The 21,533-nt window shown below is 42.3% G+C and overlaps 1 protein-coding gene across 14 annotated transcripts in view; it reads right to left on the bottom strand.

The window, feature by feature from the left end:
* Positions 1–21,533, bottom strand: part of dcaf6 (DDB1 and CUL4 associated factor 6) — a 111,887-nt gene continuing 90,354 nt past the window's right edge. For all 14 annotated transcript variants that reach the window (XM_033033038.1, XM_033033037.1, XM_033033035.1 and 11 more), the window contains 5 exons: positions 13,131–13,269; positions 12,879–13,035; positions 3,660–3,748; positions 1,903–2,008; positions 1–464 (listed from right to left, as the gene is read on the bottom strand). In XM_033033038.1, coding sequence (XP_032888929.1) covers positions 406–464; positions 1,903–2,008; positions 3,660–3,748; positions 12,879–13,035; positions 13,131–13,269 — 550 coding nt within the window. In that variant the 3' untranslated portion in view covers positions 1–405. The remainder of the gene's footprint in view (positions 465–1,902; positions 2,009–3,659; positions 3,749–12,878; positions 13,036–13,130; positions 13,270–21,533) is intronic.

The following is a 21,533-nucleotide window of genomic DNA, read 5'->3' as shown; positions in this document are numbered from 1 at the left end:
TTTTTTTTAAACAACCAAAACTTTAATGAATTTTCCCCCTCAGTGTACATGCATAAAACAGCAGGTTTAGAAAGGTTAACCCTCTCACTAGTGTTTCTTTTTTAATCTTCACACTCAAAACACTGATCCAAGCACATACAGTTGCACATTAGAGAATATTGCACTTGAAACCTCCAAACATCTCATCCACAGAACATAATAATTAAAAGCAACTTAATCTTTTCCCACCTTTCTCATCCTAATTCGTGCACACATTTTGCACAAATAAATTTTCATATTAAATGTACCTTTTTTTTTCCAGAAAAGGAACTAAAATAACACTAAGGCTTTATTGGGAAAATATACTAATTTTTCTGTAATACAAATTTCTTGATGCTTTTTTCTCTCTCGAATTTGGACAATTAATTATTCATCATCTTCATTCTCTTGACCAGAGCCTTCTGAGCGGTCACCTTCCAACCGGTCTGTGTAACAATAAGACAGCAAATATTAGTCTGTATGCAACATCTCAGTAGGTCAGAATGTTTTCAGCAAAATGCTCACATGATTCAAATGTTAATGCTTATCTAGCTTTGAATAAGTTGTCTTCCACAACTTTTTTAAATCATTTTTAATTGACTTGAGACTACTAGTTTAGAATCATACAGCATGGAAACAGGCTCTTCAGCCCAACTCATCATGCCAACTAAGCCCCATCTATGCTAGTCCCACTTGCCTGCATTTGACCCACATCTATCTAAATCCTTTCCAATCCATATACCTGTCCTAACATCTTTTAAATGCTATTATTGTACCTACCTCCTCAGGCAGCTCGTTCCATATACCTACCGCTTTCTGAGTAAAAAGTTCCTATTAAATCTTTCCCCTCTCACCATAAACCTATGTCCTTTGGTTCTTTACTCCCCTACCCTGGGACAAGTATTGCATCTCCTGCGGCTGCAAGCAAAGTTGCAGTAAGAGGAGGAACAACAGATAGAAGAGTAGCTGGAAAGCTGAAAGAATTTTAAGCTGGAAAGAGTGCAGAGAAGATTTACGAGAATGTTGCCAGGGCTTGAGGGTATGAGCTACAGGAAGGGCAGACTAGGACTTTATTCCTTGGAGTGCAGGATACTGAGGGGTGATCTTAAAGAGGTGTTATAAGATCATGGGGGGGAAATAGATAGTCTTAAACTGAGAGTAAGGGAATCAAGAACAAGAACCAGACGTAGTGTTAAGGTGAGGGGAGAAAAGGGGAAAGGGGAACCTGAGGGGCAACGTTTTCACAGAGGGTATATTAAACGAGTTGACAGAGGTAGTTAAGACAGGTACTATAACAGCATTTAAAATACATTTGTACAGGTACATGGATAGGAAAGGTTTAAATGGATAGGGGTCAAATGCGAGCAAATGGGACTGGTGTAGATGGGGCATCTTGGTCGCTGTGGGCAAGATGGGCTGAAGGACGTGTTTCCTTGCTGTCTGACTCTGAGTAGATGAGAGAGCCAGAAAGGGATCGGTGCCTTCAAAATGCTAAAAGAGAAGGGGAGGGGATAATCTGGATGGTGGTGAAATATCATACCTCCAGATGCAAGGACAGTTTCTTCCCAGCTGTCATCACGCAACTGAACCATCCTACCACCAACTAGATGGCAGTCCTGGACCGCCCCCCCACCTCAGACTATTTTTCATTAGACTTTACTGGACTTCATCTTGCAGTAAACGTTATTCCCTTATCCTGCAATCTGTACATTGAACGGCTTGATTGCGTTTTTTATGACTGGATAGCACGCAACAACAAAAAATGTCACTGCACCTCAGTACACGTGACAGTAATAAACTAAACACTGGGTTTACTTTGTATGTGGATTACTCCGGGTGCTAATTTGATTCCGTATAAACAAGCCATGTAACTGCAGTTCTTACCTGTTCTGATATGATTGAGTGAGGCCAACATTCTGAGCATGAACGATGCTGGAACTGTGATTGTGTTCCTCGTCTCCTCCAGCATCAATTCATTGCGACTGATCACCTGCCAGGGAGAACCCAGATATTAAGGTATTTTTGTGAGTACCAGTCCCGAAGCGTTCGTGAGGACTTTATTGCGTGAATTTCATAATATACTTAAACTTTCAGTGCATAAAGTGAAACTTATGTTTCTATTTAAACCAAGACTCTTACCAAGATTAGAGACTGCAACCGTAGCATAATTTGTTACCTAGGCTACATTTTTCTCCCTATAAAACTGGTATGTGAAAAGGTTGTTGGAATTACAGTAAATGCTTAACATGGTCAAATGAACAGGCCTTTGCTAGTTTGAAGAAACTTGCTAGTCTCACTGTTCATATCCCTTCATTATCACCACTTCCACATCCAACAATGGACCATTGTGGGCTTCACCTTTCCTGAGTCATCGGCTCTTGATTTGTTTTGTACCTTTTCATACTTCAATTTTCCCGCATTTACCCCATCCATTTTTCTTATGATCTTATACAGCTTTACAAGATTTCTCCTGTGCTCCAAGGAATAAAGTCCTAGCCCGCTCAACCTCTCCTTATAGCTCAAACCATGTAGCACATTTTTGGATAAGCAAGGCCACAATATTATTGGTACAGTATATTGCCTGTGATATTGCAATAGGAAAATATGAAGCTTCCTACACCCAGATGTGAAGCAGTGATAGACAGCTACATCGATTTGCAAAGGACCAAATAACTGTTTGAGATACATCACAGAAACAAGCCTTTTGGCCCACCGAATCAACGTTGACCAGTGATCACCCCGTACACTAACACTATCCTACACACTGTAGGGACAATTTACAATTTTACCGAAGCAAATTAACCTACAAACTTGCACGTCTTTGGAGTGTGGGAGGAAACTGGAGCACCTGGAGAAAACCCACGCAGTCACAGGGAGAACGTATAAACTCCATACACACAGCACCCTTTGTTAGGATCGAACTTGGGTCTCCTGTGCTATAAAGCAGCCACTCTACCTCTCTGCCACTATGCCGCAAACCCTCTTTGATTCGCTACAAAGAAAGGAGATGCAGAAACTTGAGATGGAGCTGGGAGAAGCACAGGTGCAATTGCTGATACATATCTAACATTACTCCTGGTAACGACGATTCCTGACCTCGTCTGTTAAGCACACAGTCCGAAAGTCTCGGAGAGAATGTACAAACTATGTACAGACAGCACCCATAGTCAGGATCAAACCTGGGACTGGCGCTGTAAGGCAGCAACTCTTCTGATGCACCACTCGTACCGCCCCCTGAAGAATGGGCCCGGACCGAAATATCGCCTATCCAGAGATGCTGCCTGACCTGCTAAGTTACACCAGCACTCTGTGTCCTTTTTCTTTCTTTTTTACCAATACCGCCAATCTCCCCACATTTTTAGGTCTTTGATTAGAGTTGAGAAAGTCGTTTTGGCGGCATCCAGCCCATTCCTCCTTTGCTGTGTTCTATTCTAATACAAATTCCATCAAATGTCTGAAATTTATGTGTGCAATGCTCTAATAGGCAGTAGGTCTATCCGGCTTCTTCCACTGCTTTATAGTACGGCAAATCTACTTCTACAATATTTATGCAAACCAGGTTGGATAGATTTCCTTCATTATGAGACTTGAATATTTTACGGTCAGTGTAAATAACAATAGTATCAAAAATGATTGCACACCTCATCTGCAAGTTTTCTGTCAAAGGCTGGTATTCCTTCCAGTGGAGTCCAAATCTTGACATCATAATCTATACCCGAGGATGCCAGAACTATGTAAAACACAAACAATAGATTGTATGTCAGTGCATAGGTATATCATTGATAATATCAGAGCAGGTAATATTTAAAAATAAATTAATTTTTAGGATCACTACCCTGCTACTCCATTTAACTTGAAGCTGCGGGTGGCACCTCTGGGAAACAGGTGGACGGGCGAGGTGAGGGACGTGGCGGTCCAAGGAAGGAGATGGCTAGAGGCCAGCGACAGCCTGGGACCAGGCACGTGCCATGAGTAATTATTCAAGGTAGGCAGTCGGTCGGCTTTTAAAAATAAAATTATACCGCGCATGCGCAGATTGTTCATCAGTAAAAATAAAAAATAAAAACAGTAACAATTCAATTTGCCCATGGCTTCCTAGTCTCCTTTATTCTTATTACTGATTGGGTGGGGGGTGAAGGGTGATGGCAGGTGGAGAGATGGTGGGAAAAACAAGAGTACAGGGAAAAGTTGAATCCGTTGTCATCTTATTGAATGACAACACTTGTTCAAGGGACCAATTGGGGGGGAAAGAGTTCCTTTTACAGCGTGTGGAGAGTCTGTGCAAGGGGTAAAGTTGCGGGGATGGCAGGAGCGTTGAGAAGAAGGGGGTCAGGGATAATGCCAGTAACTCACTCACCGCTGCCGCAGATCTCCGGGCGCGAAGCGATCGCACTGTAGCCGGGGATATAAGTAGCTCGGGGAGCTGCGAGCGGCCGCCGGGACCCGACAGCAGAAGGCAGTGCCTACCTTGCCTACCCTGATGGCACGTGTCTGCCTGGGACTCACCTGGAACAGGCACCGCTCATGAGAACTGGAGGATGGACATTAGAAATGGCACCTCTTGCATGTGGGCTCAGTAGTCTATTTTGTACAGCCGCTAATCAAAGATCAGGGGTGTGGCAACACTCTACTGGACTGTTTGTAGTAATAACGTGACAATAAAAGCACTATTGAACCATTGAAAGAGCAGATTTATTGACATCACTGAATAGTTTTGTCATTCTGATAATAAACTTGAAGGCCTTGTCAATGGAAAATGATGATCCAACTGTTAAATCACACCCTAGAAATGATAGCACGATTCTTTCACCAAGACCTTGTTAGTGAGTGTAGCACATTCATCTTGCTGAAGCCACCTCACGATTATGCAAACTCATCACATGAATCTGCTAATAAAAAGTGCCAAATAATTTATTTACGCATTGCAAAAAGTTTGAAGCACCATCGCTCGTAGATTTATATTGCCTATAATGCATATTTTCAAAGGAAATGCATTTTCCTTTAATTTCATCAATTTTCCTGGCCAATCAATTTCCGTCACAGAATTGTAATGTCAAAGTTTAGTTCAATTATTGTCATGTGTACTGAGGTACAGTGTAAAGCTTTTTGTTGTGTGCTATCCAGTCAAATGTTGCGTGCTATCCAGTGCTACCCAGCCCGCTCACAGTTTAAGGATAAGGGGGAAATCTTTTAGGACTGAGATGAGGAAAACATTTTTCACACAGAGAGTGGCGAATCTCTGGAATTCTCTGCCACAGAAGGTAGTTGAGGCCAGTTCATTGGCTATATTTAAGAGGGAGTTAGATGTGGCCCTTGTGGCTAAAGGGATCAGGGGGTATGGAGAGAAGGCAGGTACAGGATACTGAGTTGGATGATCAGCCATGATCATATTGAATGACGGTGCAGGCTCGAAGGGCCGAATGGCCTGCTCCTGCACCTATTTTCTATGTCTATGTCTAAATGAAAAGACTACAAGACTACATGATTACAATCAAGCCATCCACAGTGCACAGATAAAGGATAAAGGGTATAACATTTAGTGAAATATAAATTATGGATAGTTGAAAGGTATCCATTCAGGTTGGGGGAGTTCAGAACCAGGGGATCACAGTTTAAGAATAAAGGGTAGGCCATTTAGGACTGAGATGAGGACAAACTTTCTTCACGCGGAGAGTTGTGAATCTGTGGAATCCTCTGCCACATAAGGTAGTGGAGGCCAATTCACTGGATGTTTTCAAGAGAGTTACATTTAGTTCTTGGGGCTAGCGAAATCAAGGGATATGGGGAAAAAACAGGAAAGAGGTACTGATTTTAGATGAACAGCCATGATCATATTGAATGGCAGTGCTGGCTCGAAGGGCCAAATGGCCTATTCCTGCACCTATTTTCTATGTTTCTATGCTTGAGTATATGGCAATAAAACTCAACCACTTGATTTTGAAGCATTCATGCATGGTGGAGGTATGATGTAGTCAATGTAGTGTAATGTAGTGTGAAAACAGGCCCTTCGGCCCAACTTGCCCACACCCGCCAACATGTCCCAGCTACACTACCTGTTTTTGGTCCATATCCCTCCAAACCTGTCCTATCCATGTATCTAACTGTTTCTTAAATGTTGGGATAGTCCCTGCCTCAACTATCTCCTCTGGCAACTTGTTCCATACACCCACCATCCTTTGTGTGGAAAAAGTTACGCCTTAAAAAGTTACCTCTTAAAAATACTACACACAAAAAACATTGAAATCATACTTCTACAATGCACTAAAACATGATTTTAGTACATCAAATTTCAAAAAGTTCCTACCGTGGGAGGGGGACACACCCCCTTCCTACACCCTCTCCCCACTCGGTTGCTCCACTCCCACACCCTCTCCCCACTCGGTTGCTCCACTCCTTCACCGGGTACCCCCAAGGCCAGTGATCAGTGACGCTCAGCTCTCCCACTTTCAAAAACGCTCCGTGGCCCCTGGTTCAGACGGAGAACACTGCCAGATGTGAGCAGGGAACTGAGGCCAGTTGTCCGTGATGTCTGGATCCCAATGCTCAGCGCTTCGTATTTCAGAGTTGACTAATGTTAATGATATGTAATTAGCCTGATTTGTAATTAGTTGACAAAACCTTAATTTATTAATCCGGAATATCCAGGGGGGTGGGATAAGTGTAATATTAAAATGATATGCAAGGTGTCAAGCATATAGCCCCGATAACCCATAATTTCCTTCAGTTAAATATTGAGCAGGTAGCACTATTATCATTTGCCACTCAACTATTATGTTTGTTTACCTCACTGACTATTTCTAACCCCCCCCCCCCCCACAAATTCCTTTGGCAGGTTGAATATAAATGTCCCCAATCTTCTTGTTTTATTAATTGAACACTAGATGAACATCCTCAAGGAGTGTAATCAAATGGAAACTGATTCAGATGTATGTTTAAGAGCTTGTTCAAAGAAGGGGCATATTATAAAGGAGTGAGAGATACATCTGAAGATTCAAAGTTTAATATAGTAATTGTGCTGATACTGACTCCAGCCAACCACGTAATGAATATCATCCATTCCGGAGGTTTTATTTTTCTGATGCCATTTAAACTTCACTTGGATTTCAATCACTTCAATGTAAAAGTAATTGGGAGTGGGGAGCAATGGAACAAAAATTTGCCCTCGGTACATATTAACTGTAATATAATAATGTATGCATGTTGGTAGGTGCAATCAAAATCAAGATATGTTTATCATTGCATTATGAATACCACACAAAATATTATGTACTCCCAAGATCACATTTAATAGAATAATATTGCTTAAATATATAGTTATTGGACTTTGCATTTCAGAAAAGTCCCAGCAGAGAAGAAGACAGCAAAATACTGAAAATATTGGGGGTGAAAATGATTTCAGGACTGGTTACAGGCCTCCATTCCAAATAAAAAAATCTGCGTCCATCACCCTCCGCTTCCTTCCATGAAGCCAATTTTCTACCCAATCAGCAAGCTCTTCTTGGATCTCAAACGATCTAACCTTTCAGAGCTGCCTACCAAGCAGACCCATTAAATGCCTTGCTGAATTCTATGTACAACGTCTACAGTTCTGCTCTAATCAACCTTTTTGGTCACATCTTCAAAAAACTCAATCAGATTCATGACACACAACATCCCATGTACAAAACCAGGCCCCCTAATCAGCCCCGTCCATCTAACTGCATGTATAAGCATGTAAATCCTATCCTTCAGAATACTCTCCAGTAACTTCATGACCACATGTTAGACTCACTGGCCTCACAATAAGAGGGATAATATATGGATACATCTGTTTTGACATTCGGCTTGTGTTATGCACAGAGCAATACTTAATACTTTAGGCAGTGTGAACAGTTTCATAGAACATTTCTTAGCTTACATTCTAATTGTAATTTATAATTGATTGATTCAAAGATACAGCATAGAAACAGGCCCTTCGACTCATGCCGACCGTTGATCACCCGTTCACACTAGTTCCATGTTATCTCACTTTTGCATCTACTCCCCACACACTTGGGGCATTTTACAATTAACCTATAAACCTACACACCTCTGGGATGTGGGAGGAAACCGTGCACCCGGAGAAACCCATGCAGTCACAGGGAGAACATGCAAAATCCACACAGACAGCACCCGAGGTCAGGATCAAACCTGGGTCTCTGGTACTGTGTGGCAGCAGCTATACCAACTGTGCCGCTCTTAATTATTAAACACAATTTGGATAATGAAATCGTCCAAGGATTATTTCTTCATTATCCAGGCTCTACCAAATTTCTGTACCCCGAGTTATAATATGCATTTAGGGAACAGATAAAAAGATTCCAGAAAGGCTACCCGTCTTGAAAACACAATCATTTTGGGCAGTTCCACCAAATGATTCTCACCCTCTTCCTTGAATTGATAATAGTTAAGCATATTTGGATCACCAATCTTCCATGAAATCCAACTGAATATGAGACAAGGGAATTCAAAGTGCAATCGGCATTATTCTCCGCCTGCTGCTATTGCTAGGTTTTAAATGTTTAAAAAAACTGCAGATACTGGAAATCTGAAATACAAACAGAAAATGCTGGGCGTACTCATCTAGGCAGGCAGCATTTTTGGGAAGAGAAACAGTTAACACATTTCCGGTTAAAGACACTTCTTATCAATATTGACAATGCTGGAAATATGAAATAAAAACAAGAAAGGCTAGCAATATATGTGGAAAGAGTTTAACAAAGAACCACATCTTCTGGAAATCTAATTGTAATTCTCCCTCACACTCTGGCATTCTGCCTGTGGACTCCTGCACGACTCCAATGGGACCAGATGAAAAGCAGAATCTTACTTTGTCTGGGCACATTTAGATAATATGATTCTTCTGTTATTTTTGCTGCAAGGCCACCTATTTAGATATTTTCTCCCTTTGTAGACACAACCTATTTGATTGGTTATTTCCAACATTCTCCTCTTCCTCTCCCCCATCAGGCAAGGTAAACAGAAGTGTAACAACGCAGATACAAGGACAGATTCTTCTCAGCTTATCAGGCAACTGAACCATCCTATCGACAACTAGAGAGCGGTCCTGAGCTACCATTTATCTAATTGAAGACTTTCGGACTATCTTTAAATGGACTTTACTGGACTTTATCTTGCACTAAATGTTATTCCCATTTCTTGCATCTGTACACTGTGCATGGCTCCATTGTAATCATGTGTAGTATTTCTGCTGACTGGTTAGAACACAACAAAAGGTTTTCACTGTACCTTGGTACAAGTGACAATAAACTATACTTTTAATTTTTAATCATGGCAAAGGCTCTAATCTGCATTTCACAACCTTTAGTTCATACTTGTGCTTTCTTCCTAAATGCCTTCATAAATTCATCTTCCAGAGAGCTCTATAACCAAGTAAACTTTGGCAACCCTGATGCATTCTAACAGCAGATATTCCTTTATCCCTTCCTCACCAACTTTGCAACTTAAATCTCATTTACTTTTCCACTTTCCCAATTCTGATGGAGAATCTTCAACCTGCAATCCCACGGGGTCCTCTTTTGTGTCTGACCTCAAGTGTTTTCAGCATTCTCTGCTTTTATTTGCTGGATTTAAAACATATTTTTGCCTTTTTAGTTTCTTAAGTTCATTAATCATAGGAACAGAATTAGGCCATTCAGTTCATCGATTCTTCCGCGCCAGTTAATCATGGCTGATCTATCTTTCCTTCTCAACCCTATTCTACCCATAACATTTGAATCTTACTTAATTGAGAAAAAGTAATTTAAATGGTAAAAAATTATCTATAACATAGATGTAACATTCAAATATTATTAATCTATGAAGTTATCCTCCATGACGTCTCTCTCACATCTCTGCTCCCACCAAGTCAATTTTCTCTCTGGAAAAGATTAACGACTTTTAAAAGCCAGGTGGATGGCGAGAAGGAGGACGCACCAAACTGTTACACAGCCACCTCCACTATATTTCTAAGTGCTTTATAGCCAGGAAATTATTTTTGAATTGCAGTCACTGATGCAAGTGCCAATTTGCTCCCAGCCAAGACACACAAACAGCAAAAATATAGAAACAAGAAACTACAACTGCAGTTATTTGATGACCAAATAATTAGGTTTCGAGATAATGGTTAAAGTACAAATATTGGCATGTATTCGTGGATAGTATGATTTGCCTGGATAGCATTCAAATAAGTTTTTCACTGTATCTCAGTACACGTGACTAATAAAAATCTATAAACAATGAACCTGTAGTATTGTGGCCTCCTCGACCTTCAACTGAGAGGGTAAACATGCATATATTTAGCACCTCACACACAAGCCAAAACATCCAACAGCGTGAACCTCTCAGTACTGTAGTATTGTGTTTGGCCTATGTTATACACTCAAGTGTTGAAAGTGGGACAAATCCAGAATTGATTGAGTCATAGTTCACAAGAATTGGCTTCTCTCATTGCAGAGATAGACAGAGTCAACCAAAATGAAAACTTTAAACTAAAGGGTCCCAACCCAAAAGGTCACCTATCCATGTTCTTCAGGGATGCTTGGTTGAGTTCTTCATTAGGATGGAAAGTGACATTGTTAATTCAGAAACAATGGTTCTGAACTTAAAGAAAGGTAACTTTGAGGGTATGAGACGTGAATTGGCCAAGATTGACTGGCAATTAATTCTAAAAGGGTTGATCGTGGATATGCAATGGAAGACATTTAAAGACTGCATGGATGAACTACAAAAATTGTTCATCCCAGTTTGGCAAAAGAATAAATCAGGGAAGGTAGTGCATCCGTGGATAACAAGGGAAATCAGGGATAGTATCAAAGCGAAGGATGATGCGTACAAATTAGCCAGAAAAAGCAGCATACCGGAGGACTGGGAGAAATTCAGAGACCAGCAGAGGAGGACAAAGGGCTTAATTAGGAAAGGAAAAATAGATTATGAAAGAAAACTGGCAGGGAACATAAAAACTGACTGCAAAAGTTTTTATAGATATGTGAAAAGAAAGAGATTAGTTAAAACAAATGTAGGTCCCTTGCAGTCAGAAACAGGTGAGTTGATCATGGGGAACAAGGATATGGCGGACCAATTGAATAACTGCTTTGGTTCCGTCTTCACTAAGGAAGACATAAATAATCTGCCGGAAATAGCAGGGGACCGCGGGTCAAAGGAGTTGGAGGAATTGAGTGAAATCCAGGTTAGCCGGGAAGTGGTGTTGGGTAAATTGAATGGATTAAAGGCCGATAAATCCCCAGGGCCAGATAGGCTGCATCCCAGAGTACTTAAGGAAGTAGCTCCAGAAATAGTGGATGCATTAGTAATAATCTTTCAAAACTCTTTAGATTCTGGAGTAGTTCCTGAGGATTGGCGGGTAGCAAACGTAACCCCACTTTTTAAGAAGGGAGGGAGAGAGAAAACGGGGAATTACAGACCAGTTAGTCTAACATCAGTAGTGGGGAAACTGCTAGAGTCAGTTATTAAAGATGGGATAGCAGCACATTTGGAAAGTGGTGAAATCATTGGACAAAGTCAGCATGGATTTACAAAAGGTAAATCCTGTCTGACGAATCTTATAGAATTTTTCGAGGATGTAACTAGTAGCGTGGATAGGGGAGAACCAGTGGATGTGGTGTATCTGGACTTCCAGAAGGCTTTCGACAAGGTCCCACATAAGAGATTAGTTTACAAACTTAAAGCACACGGCATTGGGGGTTCAGTATTGATGTGGATAGAGAACTGGCTGGCAAACAGGAAGCAAAGAGTAGGAGTAAACGGGTCCTTTTCACAATGGCAGGCAGTGACTAGTGGGGTACCGCAAGGCTCAGTGCTGGGACCCCAGCTATTTACAATATATATTAATGATCTGGATGAGGGAATTTTTGTAGTTCATCCATGCAGTCTTTAAATGTCTTCCATTGCATATCCACCGTCAACCCTTTTAGAATTACACATAACCGAGATGAGAAGAACTTTTTTCACACAGAGAGTGGTGAATCTCTGGAACTCCCTGCCACAGAGGGTAGTCGAGGCCAGTTCATTGGCTATATTTAAGAGGGAGTTAGATGTGGCCCTTGTGGCTAAGGGGATCAGAGGGTATGGAGAGAAGGCAGGTACGGGATACTGAGTTGGATGATCAGCCATGATCATATTGAATGGCGGTGCAGGCTCGAAGGGCCGAATGGCCTACTCCTGCACCTAATTTCTATGTTTCTATGTTTCTATGCTGCCTGACCCGGCATGGATGCTCCAGCACTTTTTGTCTTTTTTGTGTAAACCAGCATCTGCAGTTCTTTGTTTCTGCTGAAAACTTTAGGTACCTGTTTTCTCATCGATCTTTCAAAATTCTGACCAAACAGGAGTATATACAAACTCAAGGTGGTGGAGTAACTCTGCGGGTCAGGCAGCCTCTCTGGAGAACATGGATAGATGGCGTTTCGGGTTGGGACCCTTCAGACTAGCTTAGTATATACAAAGTAGTTTCTGTTCCAAGCAGTGTCACAATTACATTATAGTTTTAATCAGAAGTCAGAGCAATAGGAATCAAAGGCAAAGGCTGAACTCCAAATTTACTTCACAGAGGTTTACTGCCATTGCCAAATGGAATTGGCTTGAACAGACACTAAGTGATTAACTTAAATTCACAAATCTGGGCGATGTTGATCAAGTTCAAACAGGAAAATATAGTTTGAAGATGCTCTCTGTAGCTTAGTACCATCATAATGCAATTACCTTCTAACGATGGTCACCAGATTTACCTTATTACTGTGGCACAATTGGCAACAGTTCACTATCAGTACTGTACTTGAAAAGGTAAGATGAATATTGCCTCTTTAGCAGCGAAGATTACTTACTTGGATCAAAAGGATGAGGTTGAAGGCAGTTCACCACATGGTTGTCAGCTTCCAATAACATCAGCAACTCAGCTGTCTGACGATCCCAGATGAATATGTGACCACAGTCTGAGCCACTAATTACGTAATAACTGCCCCAGAAGTTGGCTTCTTTGATCTGAACCCAAAGACAGTCAATTATCATTGTGCATTCCAACAACACAAATGCCTTTTTATATTTCTCACAAAGACAGTTTTACAAGATTTGTTTACCATTGTTCTTGAGTTACGGTGGCCTTTGTACACCATTTTTATTGTTGGCTTTCTTATGTTTTGAGTCTCTAATTCTTCCATTTCCTTCTTTTCTTTTCTCCTTCTGAACAACTCCTGAATACGGGCTGCTGCAGTTCGTCTTATTATGTGTTGTAATTCAAGGCAAGGATTTAAAACAAAGGAGAGAAAAAAATAGTTGTTTACTTAACACAAAAAATAATTTTGAAGGTAATTACTGTTCTTCCCACGTTTTCCCTGCCATCCAAGTCATGCAGTTTGAAAAATAATTACTTTTGCTGCAACGTGCATTGAAAACACTTCCTTTACAGTGCAAAATTATCCCAGGCTACTTTACAAATGAGGTCATTAGAAAAGTAGACAGATGGCATATTTTTCACAGTGGCTCCAATTAAACTATGTCAGTATGATCACCACCAAAAGGAAATGCTTTCTATGTGAGATACGTAATGTGCACAAAATGCTGCATTTATATAGCGACAAGGCCCAGGCTTAATGAAATGGCTGATATAAAGTGGCATCCAACCAGATATTTAATGGTTGTGCCATAACATTAGATGCCTCATTTCCACACTTTCCTGGTGAACTTCATAGAGAACAAATTTTGATTATGCCTTTAAAGTAACCTTCCCCAGTGTCAAATACAATCACAGCAATTAATAGTCCAAATAACTTGAGATAATATACCTATATTTTCAACTTGAAATCCAGATGATGAAAGTAGACAATATTCAATAGTCACAACAGAGTGCGGGTATGCTTTTGTTAAAAAAACAATTTATATAGTACATTCCAACCTGAGAGTATTGTAGCCTAACAAGTACTTTTGAACAATAGTCAACATTATGAAATAGGGAGTTGATTTGCACATAGGTCCTTAAAGAGCATTGTGATCAATAACTATATAAACTAGTTGGTGGTGATAGTCTAGAGATAAAGGCTGCTCCAAGTTGCAGAGTCCATCGTCCTTTGAGCAACGTATCAATGCTCCATCTGAAAAACATCACGTCAGGAAGCATGACATTCCCTCATGGAAGGGTCAGCCGAGATTATGTGTTCGTTTTCGGGAATGCAGCTTGGATCCAGACCATTTGACTGAAAAGAAAATCCTCTACCACTCAGTGAAAAGCTGATTTGTGTTAATGATGAATCAAGAAGTACAATCAATCTCTGCCCTACATCTATTCACAATTTATTCAGTGAGAATTTTAGTTTAGTTTATTGTCAAAAATACCAAGGTACGGTGAAAAGCATTTGTTGCGTGAATTCTACACTTCCAGTCATGGCTCACTTTCCATTTGTTTAAAAAGTGACTTTCATTTGTTTTGTTATGGGCAGATGCAAACTGGAGGCAACAGGACAAATGCTTCTGTCACTTACAATGCACGTTTCCTTTTCAGCAGTAAAAGTAGATGATTTAAAAACACGTAATAGCTCATAAAATCATGTAACAGAGAGTTGGGGAAGGGGGATAAAAAGAGGATAATTTAAAATCTCATTATCAATTAAAAACAGAATCCCCATTTATTTAAATGGGACCTGGCCTTTAGATTGGAAGCATAAATGTTCTCTTTTCCTGTTATTTTATTTGTTTCTTAATTTAATGTATTTTTCATTAATTCTATTTGCAATATTAATTACTACAGGTGCACAACCTTTTATCCGAAAGCCTTGGGACCAGACACTTTTCGTAATTCAGAATTTGTCGGTCTTCGGAATGGAAATTTTTTAGCGTAGATTTTAATGGCTGGCTCAGTGGTAGAGTGCTCGGCTCATATCCGCAAGGTCGCGAGTTTGCGCCTTGATCCCGGCAATAAACTCTGTCGCGTGTTTGAGTCTTCAATGTAGTTTTTTCTTGCAGAATAAATGTTTGTATGAAATGCAGTGTAGGAGAGGTGTACTGACTGTGTGGGCAGAACTTTGGAAGTGATTGCCCACCAGTCTAAAAAGCCGCTGTGTCTCCCTGTCCCTGGGATAGCAGGGGGCGATCAAACAGCACAATACCCCCCTCCCCCTCCAACTCCAGAGGAATCCGCTCCCCAATGGGCCGCTACGGCGACAAGTGGCAGTTTGCCCACAGCCCGAGCTGCGCCCCCTCATCCGCCACCCCAAGAACAAGACGTACCTTGCACACCATCAGCTTCTGCCCCTACGTGTTCCTCTGGAGTTGGAGCGGGGCTGGAGTTGCTGCTGGCCGTGGGTCTCTGGGATCTCCGTGCTTGCAGTGTGCCTGGGGGTCGGTGTCCCGTTGGTCCTGACGTCTCCGGCCACCCCCCTGGACTGGAGCTGAGACTGGGAACTGTACCGCCCTTGCCCCCTTCCTCTGCAACTGCAAACAACCCCACTCTCCTGCAAGGGCGGTACAGTTCCTGGAGGATGGCAGGTGGCCGGAGACGTCAAGACCAACAGGAACCCGCTCCCCGATGGGCTTCTACGACGCCCCGAGCTGCGCCCCGTCATCCGCAACCCAGGTTCCTCTGTAGTTGGAGCGGGGCTGGGCTGGGCTGCTGTTGGCTGTGGGTCTCTGGGATCTCCGTGCTTGCAGTGGGCCTGGGGGTCGGTGTCCCGATGAGGGGGCGCAGCTCGGGGAACGGCTTCTGGTGGTCCTGACGTCTCCGGCCAGTTTGCAGTTTTCCTCTGGAGTTGGAACGGGGCTGGGCTGCTGCTGGCAGTGGGTCTCTGGGATCTCCGTGCTTGCAGTGGGCCTGGGGGTCGGTGTCCCGTTGGTTCTGCTGCAATCGCCGACGTGAAGACAGTGCAAAGCCCCCGCTCCGGTGCAATGGGCGGGGAGCTGGAGAGGGGAGGGAAGGGGTCACACACATGGCCGGGAAGCAGAGGGGTGTAGGTGGGGTGAAACTGAAGCGAGCGACAATCTGCTGCTGCTGCCTGCCCGCTGAGTTAAAAAGTTCCCACGCAAGACTCACGAAACACTGTGTATCGTGAGTCTACCGTGGGAACTTTTTAACTCAGCGGGCAGGCAGCAGCATATTGTCAATTATTAACCCTCCCGCGCAATATACCCTCACCTTCTCTTTTATGAATGGGGATTTAGTTCCCCTTTCTTCGAGGACCGACCGGAGGTTCCGCTGTCACCTCTGCGGGCCGCCCTCGGTGAACGTTTTCAAGGACCTTTCTTCAAGGACCGAAAAAATGGCCGCTATTCGGAGGTTTTCGTTATTTGGATCTTCGGATAAAAGGTTGTGCACCTGTATAACACATTTACACCCATCATGGTTTTTTAAATGTCTTGGCTGGATTCAAGTGCCAGGAGTATTCGTGGAGCCTAACAATGCTTTGGTTTCAGTGACCAAAGCTTTGGGCGGCACAGTGGCGCACCGTTAGAGTTGCTGCCTTACAATGCCAGAGACCCAGGTTCGATCCTGACTATGAGCGCTGTCTGTACGGAATATGTACGTTCTCCCTGTGACCGTGGGATTTTCTTCACATGCTCCAGTTTCCTCCCACATCCCAAAGACTTGAGAGTTTGGAGGTTAATTCGCTTCTATAAATTGTCCCTTTTTTCTAGGATAAAACTAGCATATTCGGCGATTGTGGGCAGCGTGGACTCAGCATCGAAGAGCCTGTTTCCACACTGTATCTCTAAACTAAACACCATAACACATGAGCGGCAAGTCAGATGTTAATCTTGTTGCCAGAGAGCAGCTGTTCTGTGTGAATCCCAGGGCCTGCAACAAATGTCAGTGAACCGAGACACCGTACTCAAGGCACACTATGTCCAAAACATGACTATATTTCAGCCCTATAGTCCGCCACTTGCTCTTTCCTCACTGAACAATCTTTCTATTCCAAGACGGATGTCTATTTGATAAACAGAGCACTTCCCGATGATCTCTTGCAATTTCACTCCAACTTGTTAACCAACCTCCTTTCATTAATAAGGAAAGCTGCCTTGCTTTTCATTCAAAGTGCAGTGACTTGGAGTTACCTGCAGATTTTACCAAGCTTACCTTGCTGGTCAAGTTTTATTACAAACCCAGTTGGTATCGATGGTTATGATTAAATTGCTTGGAGTATTTTTAATCTAGGTTGTGCTGTAAATGAGTGTCAGTATAAGTCCCAGTGCCAACTCCCATAGCTTTGCACACATAATGTGTCTGTATATCAGCATAGCACTCAATGGAACCTGAAGAAAATATTCCTAACTATGAGAATTTAATTTAATTTTAAATAATGTTATTTAGATAAATGTTATCTTTACTAGAGATGAATTTGCTTGTAATCTGCCCGATTAAAAACATATTTACAACACACAAATATTTACTGAACTGCACCGGTATTTCCCTCTAAAATGTACCCATACAAAATTCAACACAGTGAACAGCATAGTTATATGACATTTTCTCAAATATAAATCAATTTGCACTAAAAGACTTTGAAAAACAAACTTTAACAGAGCAAAACTTTCCCTGTCTTTGCTCCTTACTCAATTTTACTACTCATATTTATGAAAGTAGGATGCAACGTAGATAAGAATTTCACAAAGAGCAGTGTCTGGGGATTGTAAGAGGAAAATCCTCATGATCCTAAAGAGGTACTGGTATTCAACCAAAAATCAAAGGTCACCAATTGCACATCTGTGGAACTGTGCTGTAAATGAACAGTCCTACATAAACTGCAAACTTCTATCCGTTGAACTATTTCATGCAAACTTTGTACAAGGTGGCATTAGTATCTTTATTTCTTTCTGATCAATTTTTGTTAATAATACGCAAAAAGATTGGCACAAGCATAACTAATACATAGCACAATGTGCGCATGCCATTAGGACAATTAAAGTATGCAACAGGCAGTGGGGTTAAAATGAACAAACTGGCATTTAAGTGGACCAATTAAGATTGAAGAGACTGTATTCCTTCCCCCACCGCACTTCCTTTCCCCACCTCCAAAGCATATCCAAAGAAATAATCTGAAAACAAAGGTTTAACAATGATCATACCACATCGCTAGGGGTTGACTTGATTCTGAAGATGATCGATAATTTGAATGTATTATTCAGGCTTTTCATATTAAGAGAGAACGTCTCCCCTCTTGAGGGAAGTGGGACTGCTAGTTTTAGAATACGATGTCACTCAAGACTAGCAGGAATGACGGTGGAGCAGCAATGGCAGGAATTTCTGGGCATAATCTGGAAGACGTAGGATCATTTCATTACAAAAAGGAAGAAAGATTCTAAGGGGAGTAGGAGGCAACCGTGGCTGACAAGAGAAGTTAGGGATAGAATAAAACTAAAAGAAAATATCTATAACACAGCAAAGAGTAGCCGGAAGCCAGAGGATTGGGAAATTTTCATAGGACAACAGAAGGAAACAAAACGGGCAATACGGGCTGAAAAGATGAAGTACAAGGGGAAGCTGGCCAGGAATATAAAGAAGGACAGTAAAAGCTTCTTTAGATATGTTAAGGGAAAAAGAGTAGCAAAGTCAAATGTGGGTCCCTTGAAGGCAGACACGGGTGAAATTATTATGGGCAACAAGGAAATGGCAGAAGAGTTGAATAAGTACTTCGGATCTGTCTTCACTGAGGAAGACACAAACAATCTCCCAGAAGTACTGGAGGACAGAGGATCTAAGGGGGTAGAGGTACTGAAAGAAATTTTTGTTAGGCGAGAAATAGTATTGGGTAGGCTTAATGGGACTGAAGGATGATAAATCCCCTGGGCCTGATGGTCTGCATCCCAGGGTCCTCAGGGAGGTGGCTCTAGAAATAGTGGACGCATTAGTGATCATTTTCCAATGTTCAATAGATTCAGGATCAGTTCCTGTGGATTGGAGGATAGCTAATGTTATCCCACTTTTCAAGAAAGGAGCAAGAGAGAGAAAACGGGGAATTACAGACCAGTTAGCCTGACTTTGGTGGTGGGAAAGATGCTGGAGTCAATTATTAAAGAGGTAATAATGGGGCATTTGGATAGCTTTAAAAGGATTAGTCCAAGTCAACATGGATTTATGAAAGGGAAATCATGCTTGACTAATCTTCTGGAATTTTTTGAGGATGCGACAAGTAAAATGGATGAAGGGGTGCCAGTGGATGTAGTGTATCTAGACTTTCAGAAAGCCTTTGATAAGGTCCCGCACAGGAGACTGGTGACTAAAATTAGAGCACATGGTCTTGGGGGTAGGGTGTTGACATGGATAGAAAATTGGTTGGCAGACTGGAAGCAAAGAGTAGGAGTGAACGGTACTTTTCAGAACGGCAGGCAGTGGGGAGTGGAGTGCCGCAAGGCTCAGTGTTGGGGCCGCAACTGTTTACCATATATATTAATGATTTGGAAGAGGGAATTAGGAGCAACACTAGCAAGTTTGTGGATGACACATAGCTGGGTGGCAGTGTGAACTGTTAAGAGGATGTTAGGAGGTTGCAGGGTGACCTGGACAGGTTAAGTAAGTGGGCAGATGCGTGGCAGATGCAGTATAATATAGATAAATGTGAGGATATTCACTTTGGCGGCAAAAACAAGGGGGCAGATTATTATCTCAATGGGGTTAGGTTAGGGGGAGGTACAGCGAGACCTGGGTGTCCTTGTACACTGGTCACTGAAAGTTGGCGTGCAGGTACAGCAGGCAGTGAAGAAAGCTAATGGAATGTTGGCCTTCATAACAAGAGGATTTCTGTATAGGAGTAAAGAGGTTCTTCTGCAGTTGTATAGGGCTCTGGTGAGACCACATCTAGAGTATTGTGTACAGTTTTGGTCTCCTAATTTGAGGAAGGACATCCTTGTGATTGAGGCAGTGCAGCGTAGGTTCACGAGATTGATCCCTGGGATGGCGGGACTGTCATATGAGGAAAGATTGAAAAGACTAGGCTTATGTTCACTGGAGTTTAGAAGGATGAGGGGATATCTTATAGAAACATATAAAATTATAAAAGGACTGGACAAGCTAGATGCAGGAAAAATGTTCCCAATGTTGGGTGAGTCCAGAACCAGGGGCCACAGTCTTAGAATAAAGGGGAGGTCATTTAAGACTGAGGTGAGAAAAAAACTTTTTCCACCCAGAGAGTTGTGAATTTATAGAATTCCCTGGCACAGAGGGCAGTGGAGGCCAAATCACTGGATGGATTTAAGAGAGAGTTAGATAGAGCTCTAGGGGCTAGTGGAGTCAAGGGATATGGGGAGCAGGCAGGCACAGGTTATTGATAGGGGACGATCAGCCATGATCACAATGAATGGCGGTGCTGGCTCGAAAGGCCGAATGGCCTCCTCCTGCACCTATTTTCTATGTTTCTAAGACGAAGGTGCAGAGCAATTTCTTTTCTCAGAGGCATCCAGTCTTGGGGGAATTACAACCACTGATAGAAGTGGAAGCATTGGATATATTCACGGTCAAGCAGGGCTGGTGTTTGGTCCAGGGATTGTGGAGTACAGGTAGGAAGTTGGACCCAAGGCCAAGATCATCTCAGCCATAAATTTGGAGGACACAACAACCTCCAAATAAGCTTGGAACTACATAGACAGGGGCATTGACATATGACAACAAAACACTCTTGACTCTTTACTCTTGAACTTAAGGCTGTGACACAATCCCAAAATAATATTAAAGTTCAGCTCAGCCCTGGGATCCAACGAAGTTTTCGAAAATAACTAGCCTGCAAGCGACCACTAAAGTTTGTGTTCTACCATCAACTGAAGAAAGCGAATGGCATGTTGGCCTTCATAACAAGAGGAGTTGAGCATAGGAGCAAAGAGTTCTGCAGTTGTACAGGGCCGTAGTGAGACCACACCTGGAGTATTGTGTGCAGTTTTGGTCCCCTAATTTGAGGAAGGACATTCTTGCTATTGAGGGAGTGCAGCGTAGGTTTACAAGGTTAATTCTCGGGATGGCTGGACTGTCATATGCTGAGAGAATGGAGCGGCTGGGCTTGTATACCCTGGGATTTAGAAGGATGAGGGGGGATCTTATTGAAACATATAAGATTATTAAGGGTTTGGACATGCTAGAGGCAGGAAACATGTTCCAGATGTTGGGGGTGTCCAGAACCAGGGACCACAGTTTAAGAATAAGGGGTAAGGCACTTAGAACGGAGATGAGGAAACACCTTTTCGCAGGGAGTTGTGAGTTTGTGGAATTCTCTGCCTCGGAGGGCGGTGGAAGCCGGTTCTCTGGATACTTTCAAGAGAGAGCTTGATAGGGGCTCTTAAAGATAGCAGAGTCAGGGGATATGGGGAGAAGGCAGGAATGGGGTACTGATTGTGGATGATCAGCCATGATCACATTGAATGGCGGTGCTGGCTCAAAGGGCCGAATGGCCTACTCCTGCACCTATTGTTGATTAGGGTTTTATATTTATAAATTAGCTTACTTAGATGATTTTACAGAATAACATCTCCTGAAAAATAATCAATAGCAGAGAGGGAGGGAATTGAAA

This window comes from Amblyraja radiata, chromosome 14 (genome assembly GCF_010909765.2).
Source record: "Amblyraja radiata isolate CabotCenter1 chromosome 14, sAmbRad1.1.pri, whole genome shotgun sequence".
Lineage (NCBI taxonomy): Eukaryota > Metazoa > Chordata > Chondrichthyes > Rajiformes > Rajidae > Amblyraja > Amblyraja radiata.
Note: the sequence above shows the minus strand (reverse complement) of the source record. Positions and strands in the feature narration are given on the sequence as shown.